Source organism: Oncorhynchus nerka, unplaced genomic scaffold, assembly GCF_034236695.1.
Source record: "Oncorhynchus nerka isolate Pitt River unplaced genomic scaffold, Oner_Uvic_2.0 unplaced_scaffold_1714, whole genome shotgun sequence".
NCBI classification, from domain to species: Eukaryota; Metazoa; Chordata; class Actinopteri; order Salmoniformes; family Salmonidae; genus Oncorhynchus; species Oncorhynchus nerka.
The window spans coordinates 31,040-43,596 of record NW_027039608.1 but is presented as its reverse complement, the minus strand read 5'-3'; the positions used below and the strand labels follow the sequence as shown (position 1 = coordinate 43,596).

General features: G+C 44.0%; 1 protein-coding gene across 1 annotated transcript in view; it reads right to left on the bottom strand.

Annotated features, from left to right (window-relative positions):
* The window catches only part of LOC115124238 (acetyl-coenzyme A synthetase, cytoplasmic-like), a gene marked incomplete at its 3' end in the record, with an annotated part of 32,028 nt that extends 19,501 nt beyond the window's left edge, over positions 1 to 12,527 (bottom strand). The window contains exons 1-5 of the mRNA XM_029653624.2: positions 12,391 to 12,527; positions 5,774 to 5,939; positions 5,422 to 5,617; positions 2,792 to 2,883; positions 2,145 to 2,248 (exon numbers count right to left, since the gene is read on the bottom strand). Coding sequence (XP_029509484.2) covers positions 2,145 to 2,248; positions 2,792 to 2,883; positions 5,422 to 5,617; positions 5,774 to 5,897 — 516 coding nt within the window. The remainder of the gene's footprint in view (positions 1 to 2,144; positions 2,249 to 2,791; positions 2,884 to 5,421; positions 5,618 to 5,773; positions 5,940 to 12,390) is intronic.
* Between the last annotated feature and the right edge of the window lie 30 nt (positions 12,528 to 12,557).

Sequence of the window (12,557 nt, the reverse complement as noted above, 5' to 3'; positions counted from 1 at the left end):
CGGACTCTATCGTTTAAAAATGTACTCAGCAAAATGGCATTTCTAAACTTTAAAAAAAAAATATTTTTTTAAAATCTGCCTTGTTGTTTCAAACTACATGAGAAATCATGCTACATCAGAATAGAAGTAGTAATACTGCAAACACCCCAAAACAATCAAAACATTGGCAACAATCTCTTATGTCCCGTTCGTGAATCATAAAACATTAGACTGCTCATAGAACAATGGTCCAGCAGGAAGGGGGACACTTACATTTTAAAATAGGTCTAAATATAGTCCTGCATACTGCATTAAAAATAACCTTGGGGACACACAAGACATGAGGTATTGTTCAACTACAAGGCTATAAACTCTACTCGAGACGCAAAGGTTATGACCGAAATAGTGTCTGGCTCAGCTTGCTGCTAAAATTACTATACATGTATTCTTGCTATGATCCTGGCCCAAATAGCATGCTAACAGTTCTAGTGTGGCTGGTCCACATTTTAAAGCACTATGTAGGGAATAGGGTGCCATTACGGGGCACTATGTAGGGAATAGGGTGCCATTACGGGGCACTATGTAGGGAATAGGGTGCCATTACGGGGCACTATGTAGGGAATAGGGAGCCACTTGGGACGCAGACGCATTTGCAGGTGTTATCCCAACTGGTGTTCAAATACTACTGAACAGCTGATAACTCTGCAAGGCGAGGTCAGGCAGAACCGACAGGGGCAGGCATGACCCCATTCTCTACAGAACCCCTCCCCCCCCCCCACACACACCTTTATGTCAATCAGTACAGTCAGGACACAGAAACCAAAAACAGTCAATTACAGTGTGGAACATCTACACACCTTATTAAGACTGCATTAGTCATATTAGCGGAGCTTTATAAAAAAAACTACCTACACAGGCAGTAGATCAGGGAGCTAACACAAAGTCTTCAGGTTAAGTCTCAGAGAAGGTTCCTCATCGTGAGAGCCACTAGATGATCAAACCACCTCCAGTAAATTTAAAGCAGGGATTGATATTGAAGTCTGAAAAGGCACTTGACCATCGGGCAAGTCAGAGTATTTTTGGGGGGGGGGTGTTGCTCGAAGATTATGATCACTTAGCCGAAAATGTAAATGAGCCATTTTACACTCCACTCAGAAATGACATATATTGCCAAAAGATCTGTACTGGAATTCTTTGTATTTTAGTTATAAGCAGGCTCAACTTGTCTGGCTGTCATAAATTGTCTGTCTTTCACTTAAACAATGGGGAGGAACTGGAAATATCAGTTTTAGGCTTCTGGAATTTACTATAAAAACTAAATAACAATAAATCGCCTGTCCAATGGGAGAGCAGGGCTAGCTCAACTAGCACGACTGCTCAGTTCGATTTGTGTAATGGAAATATTTACGATATTATTTTATTTATTTAACACTTTATTTAACTAGGCAAGTCAGTAAAAAAAAAAAAAAAATCTTATTTACAATGATGGCCAGAACCAGGCCAAACCTGGACGACGCTGGGCCAACTGTGCGCCGTCCTATGGGACTCCCAATCACAGCCGGTTGTGATACAGCCTGGATTCGAACCAGGGACCTGGAGTGACTCAGTTCCTTAGACCGCTGCGCCACTCGGGAACCCAGATGAATATTCAGTTTAAAGGTGATTAACAGAATGTTTAGTTCTATATTTCTGTCTTTCTGTAATACGTATGATGTCCAGTGTTGTTTTTAACACTGATTAATGATCACTAGACTAGAGACGATGTTCTGGATTTAAACTCACATCTGTTGATAGACGTCAGATTGAAGGAACAAGGACAGAGGACACTGATTAATGGTCGTCTGTGTGTGTGTGTGTGTGTGTGTGTCTGTGTGTGTGTGTCTGTGTGTGTGTCTGTGTGTGTCTGTGTGTGTGTGTCTGTGTGTCTTTTTGTTTGAACAGTCGTCTGCTGATTAGGATATACGGGGGGGACCTTCTCAGAGAAGACCAGTTAGACATTTTCCTCTGTTTCTGTGCTGGGTGGTGTCTCCCTGTTGCAACTTGGAATAAACCCAGGATTGATTTCTGATCGACTTCATCTCTTCACCATTGAGATTGTTATGGGATACAAAAAAAAACGTTCCCCCCGGGGGCAATAGGGCCATAATGTCAATCCCTGCACTGACCACGATGGAGTGGACAGCTCCTATCCTGGTGCAGGCCAGCATGGTGTACACCAGCTCTGGAATCATCGGGAGGTAGATGGCCACCCTGTCTCCCTTCCTCACTCCTGTAACACACACGCCAGAAGACAAAATGGTGGAGGAGATCGATATACATACAGTGCCTTGCGAAAGTATTCGGCCCCCTTGAACTTTGCGACCTTTTGCCACATTTCAGGCTTCAAACATAAAGATATAAAACTGTATTTTTTTGTGAAAAATCAACAAGTGGGACACAATCATGAAATGGAACGACATTTATTGGATATTTCAAACTTTTTTAACAAATCAAAAACTGAAAAATTGGGCGTGCAAAATTATTCAGCCCCTTTACTTTCAGTGCAGCAAACTCTCTCCATGTGGCAAAAGGTCGCAAAGTTCAAGGGGGCCGAATACTTTCGCAAGGCACTGTACATGGTATTTAGCTCTATATGATAATGTTAAGTTAAAGGGTGATGTTGTGCTGGTTTTGACGGGGAAACTGAGTATTTAAAACATTTCTAAAGAAAAGCGGCACCATTTATGAATGTTCTTCACAAGGGCAGTACATTGGGAAAAGTGGTAAGCTAGCCTATTTCGTTTGTATGCCACACTAAGGTGTACCACCTTACCCATCTGCTTCAGAGTGTTGGAACACCTGCACACCTGTCCAAGCAGCTGACTGTAAGTGATGGCCTCGTGGTGATCAGGTGAGTTCCCCTCCCTAGAGAACAGACATTTAAAAAACAGCAAGCCTTTATCTGAATCAATACAATATAAAAACATCAAGCCTTTGATTATCCGAGTCAACAATTCAGGTCATGTTGTCATTCATCACAGTCAGTTAGAAGACACACCTGAAGAGGACACCTATTCCCTTATTGTGTCATTTTGTTTGAAACTTTCCAATGACTTCTCCTCGGTCATCAGGTTGCGTAAAACACAACTTCTGTCATTTCAATCCTAAAATGTAGCAATGCATCCTGTTGTTTGCTCAGACAGGATGTTCTCCTTTAGCAGCTTGTTCAGTCTATATTCGGGTTTTGAATGCCTGTCCGATGTCGGTCTGTCTGCTTGTTTAGTTATGTGGCACACTGTTGCACAAGTCTGTCTCAACTCCCAAGCCCCCAGGACCCAGTTACCATGGCAGTCTGCCTGGGTAAAGCTTGGATCTGACCTCACCTGTTGTACTGTAGATAGCTGACATTAACATCATCAGCTATGTGCACGACGAAGAGACGTGGCTGACTGTGTTACCTAGTACGGCATTAATAACTGTTAAAGATACCCAGATAATACAACGATCAAGAGCAGACCAATGACTGAAGCTGGCCAGGAAGACTAGGCCTCAGTCTGACTGAAGAGACAAAAATGACCATCTCAAGCATTCAGCTAACCTTACAACTACAGCTAACCGTACAGCTACAGCTAACCGTACAGCTACAGCTAACCGTACAGCTAACCGTACAGCTACAGCTAACCGTACAGCTAACCGTACAGCTACAGCTAACCGTACAGCTAACCGTACAGCTACAGCTAACCGTACAGCTAACCGTACAGCTACAGCTAACCTTACAGCTACAGCTAACCTTACAGCTAACCTTACAGCTACAGCTAACCTTACAGCTAACCTTACAGCTAACCTTACAGCTACAGCTAACCTTACAGCTAACCTTACAGCTACAGCTGTAGACTGTAGCTCCTAAATGACACAATACATTATTTACCATTAATTTCTATTGGGCACAAAAATAATCTGTAACACAACCAAAACAAAAAGCATATTCATCCATCAAGTTTGTAGAGTCACAAACTTGATGTAATCATTGCGTGCTATGGGAATATGGGACCAAATACTGAACTTCAAGACTACTTTAATACACATACAAGTGAATTTGTCCCAATACTTTTGGTCCCCTAAAATGGGTGGACTGTGTACAAAATGTGCTGTAATTGCTAAACGATGAAAATAACTTGAAATTAAAGTCTGCACTTTAAAATCCAAAGAGACAAAACAACAAAATTGTCAGTTTTTGTGTAAAAAAATAAAAATAATTTTAAAGAATGTAAAAAAAAAAATTTTTAATTAAATTTTTTTTTTTTTAAATGGACCATGTATTTAACTAGGCAAGTCAGTTAAAGAATAAATTCTTATTTACAATGACGGCCTACCGGGGCTTGTTCAGGGCAGAACGACAGATTTTAGGTTACAACCTTTAGGTTACTGACCCAACGCTCTAACCGCGAGGCTACCTGCCTCCCCTACGCTCTAACCGCGAGGCTACCTGTCGCCCCTCCACTCCACTCTAACCGCGAGGCTACCTGCCGCCCCTCCACTCCACTCCACTCTAACCGCGAGGCTACCTGCCGCCCCTCCACTCCACTCCACTCTAACCGCGAGGCTACCTGCCGCCCCTCCACTCCACTCCACTCTAACCGCGAGGCTACCTGCCGCCCCTCCACTCCACTCTAACCGCGAGGCTACCTGCCGCCCCTCCACTCCACTCTAACCGCGAGGCTACCTGCCGCCCCTCCACTCCACTCTAACCGCGAGGCTACCTGCCGCCCCTCCACTCTAACCGCTAGGCTACCTGCCGCCCCTCCACTCTAACCGCTAGGCTACCTGCCGCCCCTCCACTCTAACCGCTAGGCTACCTGCCGCCCCTCCACTCTAACCGCTAGGCTACCTGCCGCCCTCCACTCTAACCGCTAGGCTACCTGCCGCCCTCCACTCTAACCGCTAGGCTACCTGCCGCCCCTCCACTCTAACCGCTAGGCTACCTGCCGCCCCTCCACTCCACTCTAACCGCGAGGCTACCTGCCGCCCCTCCACTCCACTCTAACCGCGAGGCTACCTGCCGCCCCTCCACTCCACTCTAACCACTAGGCTACCTGCCGTTAAAACAGCTTATCTTCTGACTCTGATGTCAGGTGTTAGTTACCTGTTGGTCTCAGTATACATTAACCTAAAAACCCCATCTCAGCCCTGGCACTCTGAGAAACAGGCATTACTTGTCTGAGAAGTTAGATTTTCACACATTGACAAAGTACACACACACACACACACACACGGTGTTGATGTAGATACTGAACGAATAGTAGGTCCGTAGTGTCTAGAGGACTTCCTGTCCCGTACTGGGGCGCTCCAGGTAGACTTGTATGCTACAGACGGTGGCTCAAAATGTAGTCCGCATTCTTATTCACTTCAACTTTTTCTGAACAAGTAGAAACAGTCAAAATTGCAACCTTTGTCTTGTCTTACCAGTAGAATGCCACTCGTTCACCAAGGTTCTTGTCCTTCACGTTCCTGTCCAGGACGTTGTAGCACATGTTAGTTGTGGCTCCCTCCATGCACTTCACATAGATGTTCCCTTTGGTCACATCGAAGTTATACTGCAGAATCTGACCCGTAGGAGGTTTCTTCCAATAGAAATCACTAGCAACCTCTTTCCAGAATACTGCAAGAAAAAGGACATACAGATTTTGTTCAGAGCACACAGACACAGAGACAAAGACAAAGACAGACACAAACACAGAGACAGTACAGTGTATTGCAGATGAGTCTTTAGTTATTCTGCGAGCAACAAGGACGGCTAACAGCCTTCTCAACCTACCATCCGGCTCCTCAATAGACTTCTTGTAAAGTTCCAGATAACAGTTGAAGTCAGGCACATGAGCATCCTTCTGCAAACCCTCCGGAGGATGGTACATCTTGTGTTGAGAGCCAGGGACCACCATCGTTGATAGCTCTATCTACAGTACGTCTGTCTGTCTATCTGACTGGAGAGAAAGAGATTAGAGGTGAGGCCAGGCAGTCACTCCACTGATTTGATTTGTCTATCATCCAAGGCTAGAGGAGGGGAGAGACTAGAAGTGTAGCCAGGCACAGACAACTACAGAAAGCTTCAGGCATTGGAGCAGTACATTGTGCCTACACTCTGGCCACACCCACAATTGCCAGCTTTGGTGTCCCTTCCACAGCCTGCTTAGTGCCAAGGGAGCCAATCAAAACACTCAACATGGCACTCCCACCTTTTCATTGGCTGAGCGGGCCCTGGTCTGTTGATCACATTATTTTCAGAGATGCATCGGTAGGCTGGGTGAATGCTGGTTGTGACTAGACCAGATCAGCTACAACCGGTAGTGACTTTTTCATAGCAGGTTAGGAGAGAATTTTAGCTAATCCTAACCTTAACCTAATTCCCCTAACCTTAACCTAATTCCCCTAACCTGCCGAATAAATTATCCTAACCTGCCACGTTAATTCTCCTAACTTCCGGTTGTAGGTGTACTTCCTCTATTCAGAACCATGAATGCTAGGCTGAGAGAGAGAGAGACACAGACAGACAGTACAGCCAGCCAGCCATTCAGAGAGACAGTACAGCCAGCCAGCCAGCCAGCCAGAGAGACAGTACAGCCAGCCAGCCAGCCAGAGAGACATTCAGAGAGACAGTACAGACAGACAGTACAGCCAGACAGAGTACAGAGACAGAATAGCCAGACAGTACAGTGTATTCTGTATTCCTGAAGTAACACCCTCCCCCTTAATTAAGCTAAACACTATGCCAGACACAGACAGACACAGACTAATCTGTATTCCTGAAACAACAACAACCTCCTTAATTAACACTATGCCACTTTTGTTTTGGAGCCGATTTCTCTCTGGGCTTTGAACGGGGCATCTGGCTCACGCTGAGTCACTTTTCATTCGGTGGAAAGTCCTTCCACTGGAGTAACCCGGGACAGATAATCGAATCCCCTCATTGTGAAAACGCTGGGCCAGGGGCGTGTTCATTGTGTCGATTCTGTTGCAAAAAGTTTCTTAAAATCGGAAGCAAACGGAAAGAAACGGTGGAGGGACCAACCTGAATTTGTCCAATAAAAACTCTCGTTTTGCTCGGTTTGCTTCCGTTTGGTTTCTTAAATGGTAAACGGTTTCCGTAATGAATAGGCCCCAGGGGTGTGGTCATTACTGCAAACAACGAAAATGTCTGTTTTTATCTGACAGGTTCAGCAAACAGGGAAAAACCTGAATCTGTCTTTTATTTGGACTATTTTTTTTTTTTTTTTTAACACTTTGTTGGTTACTACATGATTCCATAGTGTTGATGTCTTCACTATTATTCTACAATGTATAAAATAGTACAAATAAAGAATACCCCTGGAATGAGTAGGTGTGTCCAAACTTTTGACTGGTACTGCATATTCACAATTTTTTTTATGTCAATATTTTTTATAATCAATTACATTTTCAATAATTATATATATATATATAAAACATATGTATCGATATTAAAAACTATAATTTGGGAGGAGAGAGCATGGAGACAGTCTTCACATTTTGTTGCCTTAAAATTAAATTTAAAAAATTATTAAAATTAGATTTTTTCCCTACCGATGTACACAGAATACTGTCTTCTGAAAACCTAACCCAACGATAGAGTATTTTTCAGCTGAACAATTACACTTATTCTCATGCCAAAGACACACCAGAATAGCTTTCCAAGAGGTGTCGAGTCTTCCTGAATGGTCTCGTCGTCTCATTCCTGACTTAAATCTGCTTGAAAATCAGTGACAAGCAATTTACTGAGCTTGAGTAATTTTGACAAAAAAAAATTGATATGTTGCCCTAAGAATCGTGCAAGATTAGTAGAATATTATTCAAATGATTCACATCTGTAATGGAAAAAGATAAAAGCCAAAAGATGCTTCCATTGGGTATTAACTCTGAGGGGTGAAGACACAATAAATACATTTACATTTCTTGTTTCTTTTTATTAATTTGGAAAATGTCAAATTTTTCTTTCACTTTGAAGAAAGAGGAGTAAATTGTGTAGATATACATTTTCAGTTTTTCATTTGTTAAAAAAAGTTTGAAATAACCAATAAATGTCGTTCCACTTCATGATTGTGTCCCACTTGTTGTTGATTCTTCACAAAAAAATACAGTTTTATATCTTTATGTTTGAAGCCTGAAATGTGGCAAAAGGTCGCAAAGTTCAAGGGGGCCGAATACTTTCGCAAGGCACTGTATCTACTACTCACAGGGATCCTCTCAGGAACTCTCACCCTTGACCCATCCTCCTCTACTTTCTTCACTGCCTCAGCATACGACACCTTCTGCACTACTGTGACTCTAGCCACCTCAACCTGCCTCTTGCACCAGACACTTCCAACCCCCAGCAACATGGGCACTTCTGCAGTTGACACACAACTTTATCCACAGAAACTATACAATCCTCGATCCCACGTCCTCCTGCACTCTTCCCACATCTTGGAATCTCCCTCCAACAAACTGCTGCATCAGGACCATAAACGTGGCACCTGAAACACCGCAGTGGATTCGGCACAAAAGCTCAAACAGGATACCTGCTATAACCCAACATGACCTTGTTGGTAAAGACTGACTCAAAACGACTGACAGTGACTCCTCTGTTTCACCACTGGGTTTGCCTCGCACCAATCGGTGGGCATCACAAAAACACAAGGAGTCAAGGACTTCAATTGCTCCACCTGCACACTATCTCAGAAATCACTCCTTTCAAATTGTGCCCTATTCCTAACCGCAAACAAAGAAAGTTGCGTGACAAGGAGAGCCCGCTCCCGCTGGTCAGAAGAAACACAAACAAATATCACAAGTCCACTACAGGTTACCTAGGTTACCTTCACTGACTCAACTGCAGCCAATCCCCCCACACACCCCTGAAACCACACATGGATCTGCCAAAAGGCAAAGGTCCACTTTCTCCAAAAAACATGAGTTCTACTGGACGAGATTCTTCTTGATCATGTCCACTGATGCCAGGCCCGAGTTCTGAGCTCTTCACCACCCCTTCCACCTCACTTAACTCACCCACTTCCATTTCACCTCCAGAACTCGGTCTATATAGATAGATCACTCAGATTCCATTTCACCTCCAGAACTCGGTCTATATAGACAGATCACTCTGAGATTCCATTCCTCCTCTCCAACCTCTGCTTTCCTCATTCTCTTCTCCCCCCTCTCCTCCATTCCTCCAATCCAACCTCTGCTTTCCTCATTCTCTTCTTCCCCCCTCCATTCCTCCAATCCAACCTCTGCTTTCCTCATTCTCTTCTTCCCCCCCTCCTCCCTCCATTCCTCCAATCCAACCTCTGCTTTCCTCATTCTCTTCTCCCCCTCCTCCTCCCCTCCATTCCTCCAATCCAACCTCTGCTTTCCTCATTCTCTTCTCCCCCCCTCCTCCCTCCATTCCTCCAATCCAACCAACTTTAAAAAAAAAATGTATCTTTCGTCTCTGCGTTTCATAACATGCCATCAATTCACAGGAGGCCAAACGCATCTCACCAGAGAAAGCATCCGAGCCAAACAGTGCCCCTCTGTCTCTGTAGGCCAGCTATCTGATGCTGTCTGGTCCAAAAGAGTATGACATTGTTGCCGTCGTAGCACTGAATGCAAGGGAAGCCAGCGAGCATTTGGCCTCCTTGATAAAACAATAAAAAAAGAGAGTATAAAATAATAACCAATCAGCATGGAGTTCAATTGTGATTGGTCCTGGCGCACCAAAAAAAAAAAAAGTGTCAACGGAAGCCAGTTTGGATTTGGCTTCACTCCTATCAAATTATTTTGAAAGCATACGTCATTGACGGAAACAACTTGAATTGTTGCATCTCGTTGTGTTGTTGTCCTCTGGTGGCTAAAATTGTCCCTTACCTATATTAGCCATGGATGGAGATAGGGATTTGGACTTGTGGTTTTACTTAACTTTCCATACTGGCCAATGATTATAACGGCAATTCTGATCCAACCATTAATTCATACATTGTTCCCCTGGTTTGAGAGGATGGAAGTTCAATATGTAGAAGGCTAAAAATAACTAGCGAACAAGAATTTTAGCCAGGTAGCCTACGACAACATAGTGTGTACTTTATGACAAAGCGATAGACCGTTGTGTTCACATGAAAGAGAGGAGGGCATTGGTGTTTCTCTACAAGTAGGGGCGAGTCAACGTGAAAGAGAGGAGGGCATTGGTGTTCTCTACAAGTAGGGCGAGTCAACGTGAAAGAGAGGAGGAGGGCATTGGTGTTTCTCTACAAGTAGGGCGAGTCAACGTGAAAGAGAGGGGGCATTGGTGTTTCTCTACAAGTAGGGCGAGTCAACGTGAAAGAGAGGAGGAGGGCATTGGTGTTTCTCTACAAGTAGGGCGAGTCAACGTGAAAGAGAGGAGGAGGGCATTGGTGTTTCTCTACAAGTAGGGCGGGTCAACGTGAAAGAGAGGAGGAGGGCATTGGTGTTTCTCTACAAGTAGGGCGAGTCAACGTGAAAGAGAGGAGGGCATTGGTGTTTCTCTACAAGTAGGGCGGGTCAACGTGAAAGAGAGGAGGAGGGCATTGGTGTTTCTCTACAAGTAGGGCGAGTCAACGTGAAAGAGAGGAGGGCATTGGTGTTTCTCTACAAGTAGGGCGAGTCAACGTGAAAGAGAGGAGGAGGGCATTGGTGTTTCTCTACAAGTAGGGCGAAATCAACGTGAAAGAGAGGAGGAGGGCATTGGTGTTTCTCTACAAGTAGGGCGGGTCAACGTGAAAGAGAGGAGGAGGGCATTGGTGTTTCTCTACAAGTAGGGCGGGTCAACGTGAAAGAGAGGAGGAGGGCATTGGTGTTTCTCTACAAGTAGGGCGAGTCAACGTGAAAGAGAGGAGGAGGGCATTGGTGTTTCTCTACAAGTAGGGCGAGTCAACGTGAAAGAGAGAGGAGGGCATTGGTGTTTCTCTACAAGTAGGGCGAGTCAACGTGAAAGAGAGGAGGGCATTGGTGTTTCTCTACAAGTAGGGCGAGTCAACGTGAAAGAGAGGAGGGCATTGGTGTCTCTCTACAAGTAGGGCGAGTCAACGTGAAAGAGAGGAGGAGGGCATTGGTGTCTCTACAAGTAGGGCGAGTCAACGTGAAAGAGAGGAGGGCATTGGTGTTTCTCTACAAGTAGGGCGAGTCAACGTGAAAGAGAGGAGGAGGGCATTGGTGTTTCTCTACAAGTAGGGCGAGTCAACGTGAAAGAGAGGAGGAGGGCATTGGTGTTTCTCTACAAGTAGGGCGAGTCAACGTGAAAGAGAGGAGGAGGGCATTGGTGTTTCTCTACAAGTAGGGCGAGTCAACGTGAAAGAGAGGAGGAGGGCATTGGTGTTTCTCTACAAGTAGGGCGAGTCAACGTGAAAGAGAGGAGGAGGGCATTGGTGTTTCTCTACAAGTAGGGCGAGTCAACGTGAAAGAGAGGGCATTGGTGTTCCTCTACAAGTAGGGCGAGTCAACGTGAAAGAGAGGAGGGCATTGGTGTCTCTCTACAAGTTGGGCAAGTCAACATGCTTTTCTACTTGCACGGACACACACACACACTCCACCTTGCTGGCCCCGACTTCTAGTCCTCATCTCACTTTTTTGATCCAGCTCCACCTTGCTGGCCACGACTTACATTACATTTTTACATTGAAGTCATTTAGCAGACGCTCTTCTATTCCTCATCTCACTTTGCCGATCCAGCTCCACCTTGCTGGCCCCGACTTCTATTCCTCATCTCACTAATGTTATAATAAGATAATTCAATTCAAATCAGAAAAATGTGTAATTTTGGTATAGTAATTTGGAATTTGTTTGTTTTTATAAAGTATTTGGCAACAAGAAAATAAAAAATCACAATCATTTCAATGGTCTTGTTATCATTGCAACATCAGTAACATCATGTTATATCCTTCATGTCAAATACATGGGTAGTGTTGATTTTGGTAAATATGTTTGCAAGGTTTTCCCAAAATTCTGACACACATTTACATTCAAAGGTACAAGTGAGAGATTCTCACCTACTTTTTTTTTTTTCAGAGAAAGCGCAGATATCATCAACAGCCACAAATTTGGATAACATAGAATTACATGGATGTATCTTATGTAAACATTTTAAAGTGCACTTTCTTAACTTTGTTTGGTATACAATATTTGTAAAGGCCTCAACCATATTTTTCTCCAGACAATGTCAGGAATAAGCATGTTCCAGAAAAATGTTCCTCTCGGTGTAAATTGGTTTTGTGAATGAAGAATTTGTGCTATATATTTATTACAACAAGCTTCCTCAAGTAAGCCCACGCCTTCCAATCTGAGTTCTGGATGAGTGAAATACTTACACACTCGTCTCTAACATGTAGGCTCAGCATTCCCAAACAGTCCCATTATCAGTCAGAATGTTGAACAAACTTAACTTCAACTTACTTGACCTGTTGTCCTGATAATTTTATCCCTATGTCGGAGGTAATCTGATACACAATATCCACAGGGAAATGCTATCAATCCGACCTTCAGTATGCTGGTCTGTTCATCGGTTTTTATTTCCGTTTTTTTATTTTCAATACTGATGCAATTCGCATGTGACAAACACT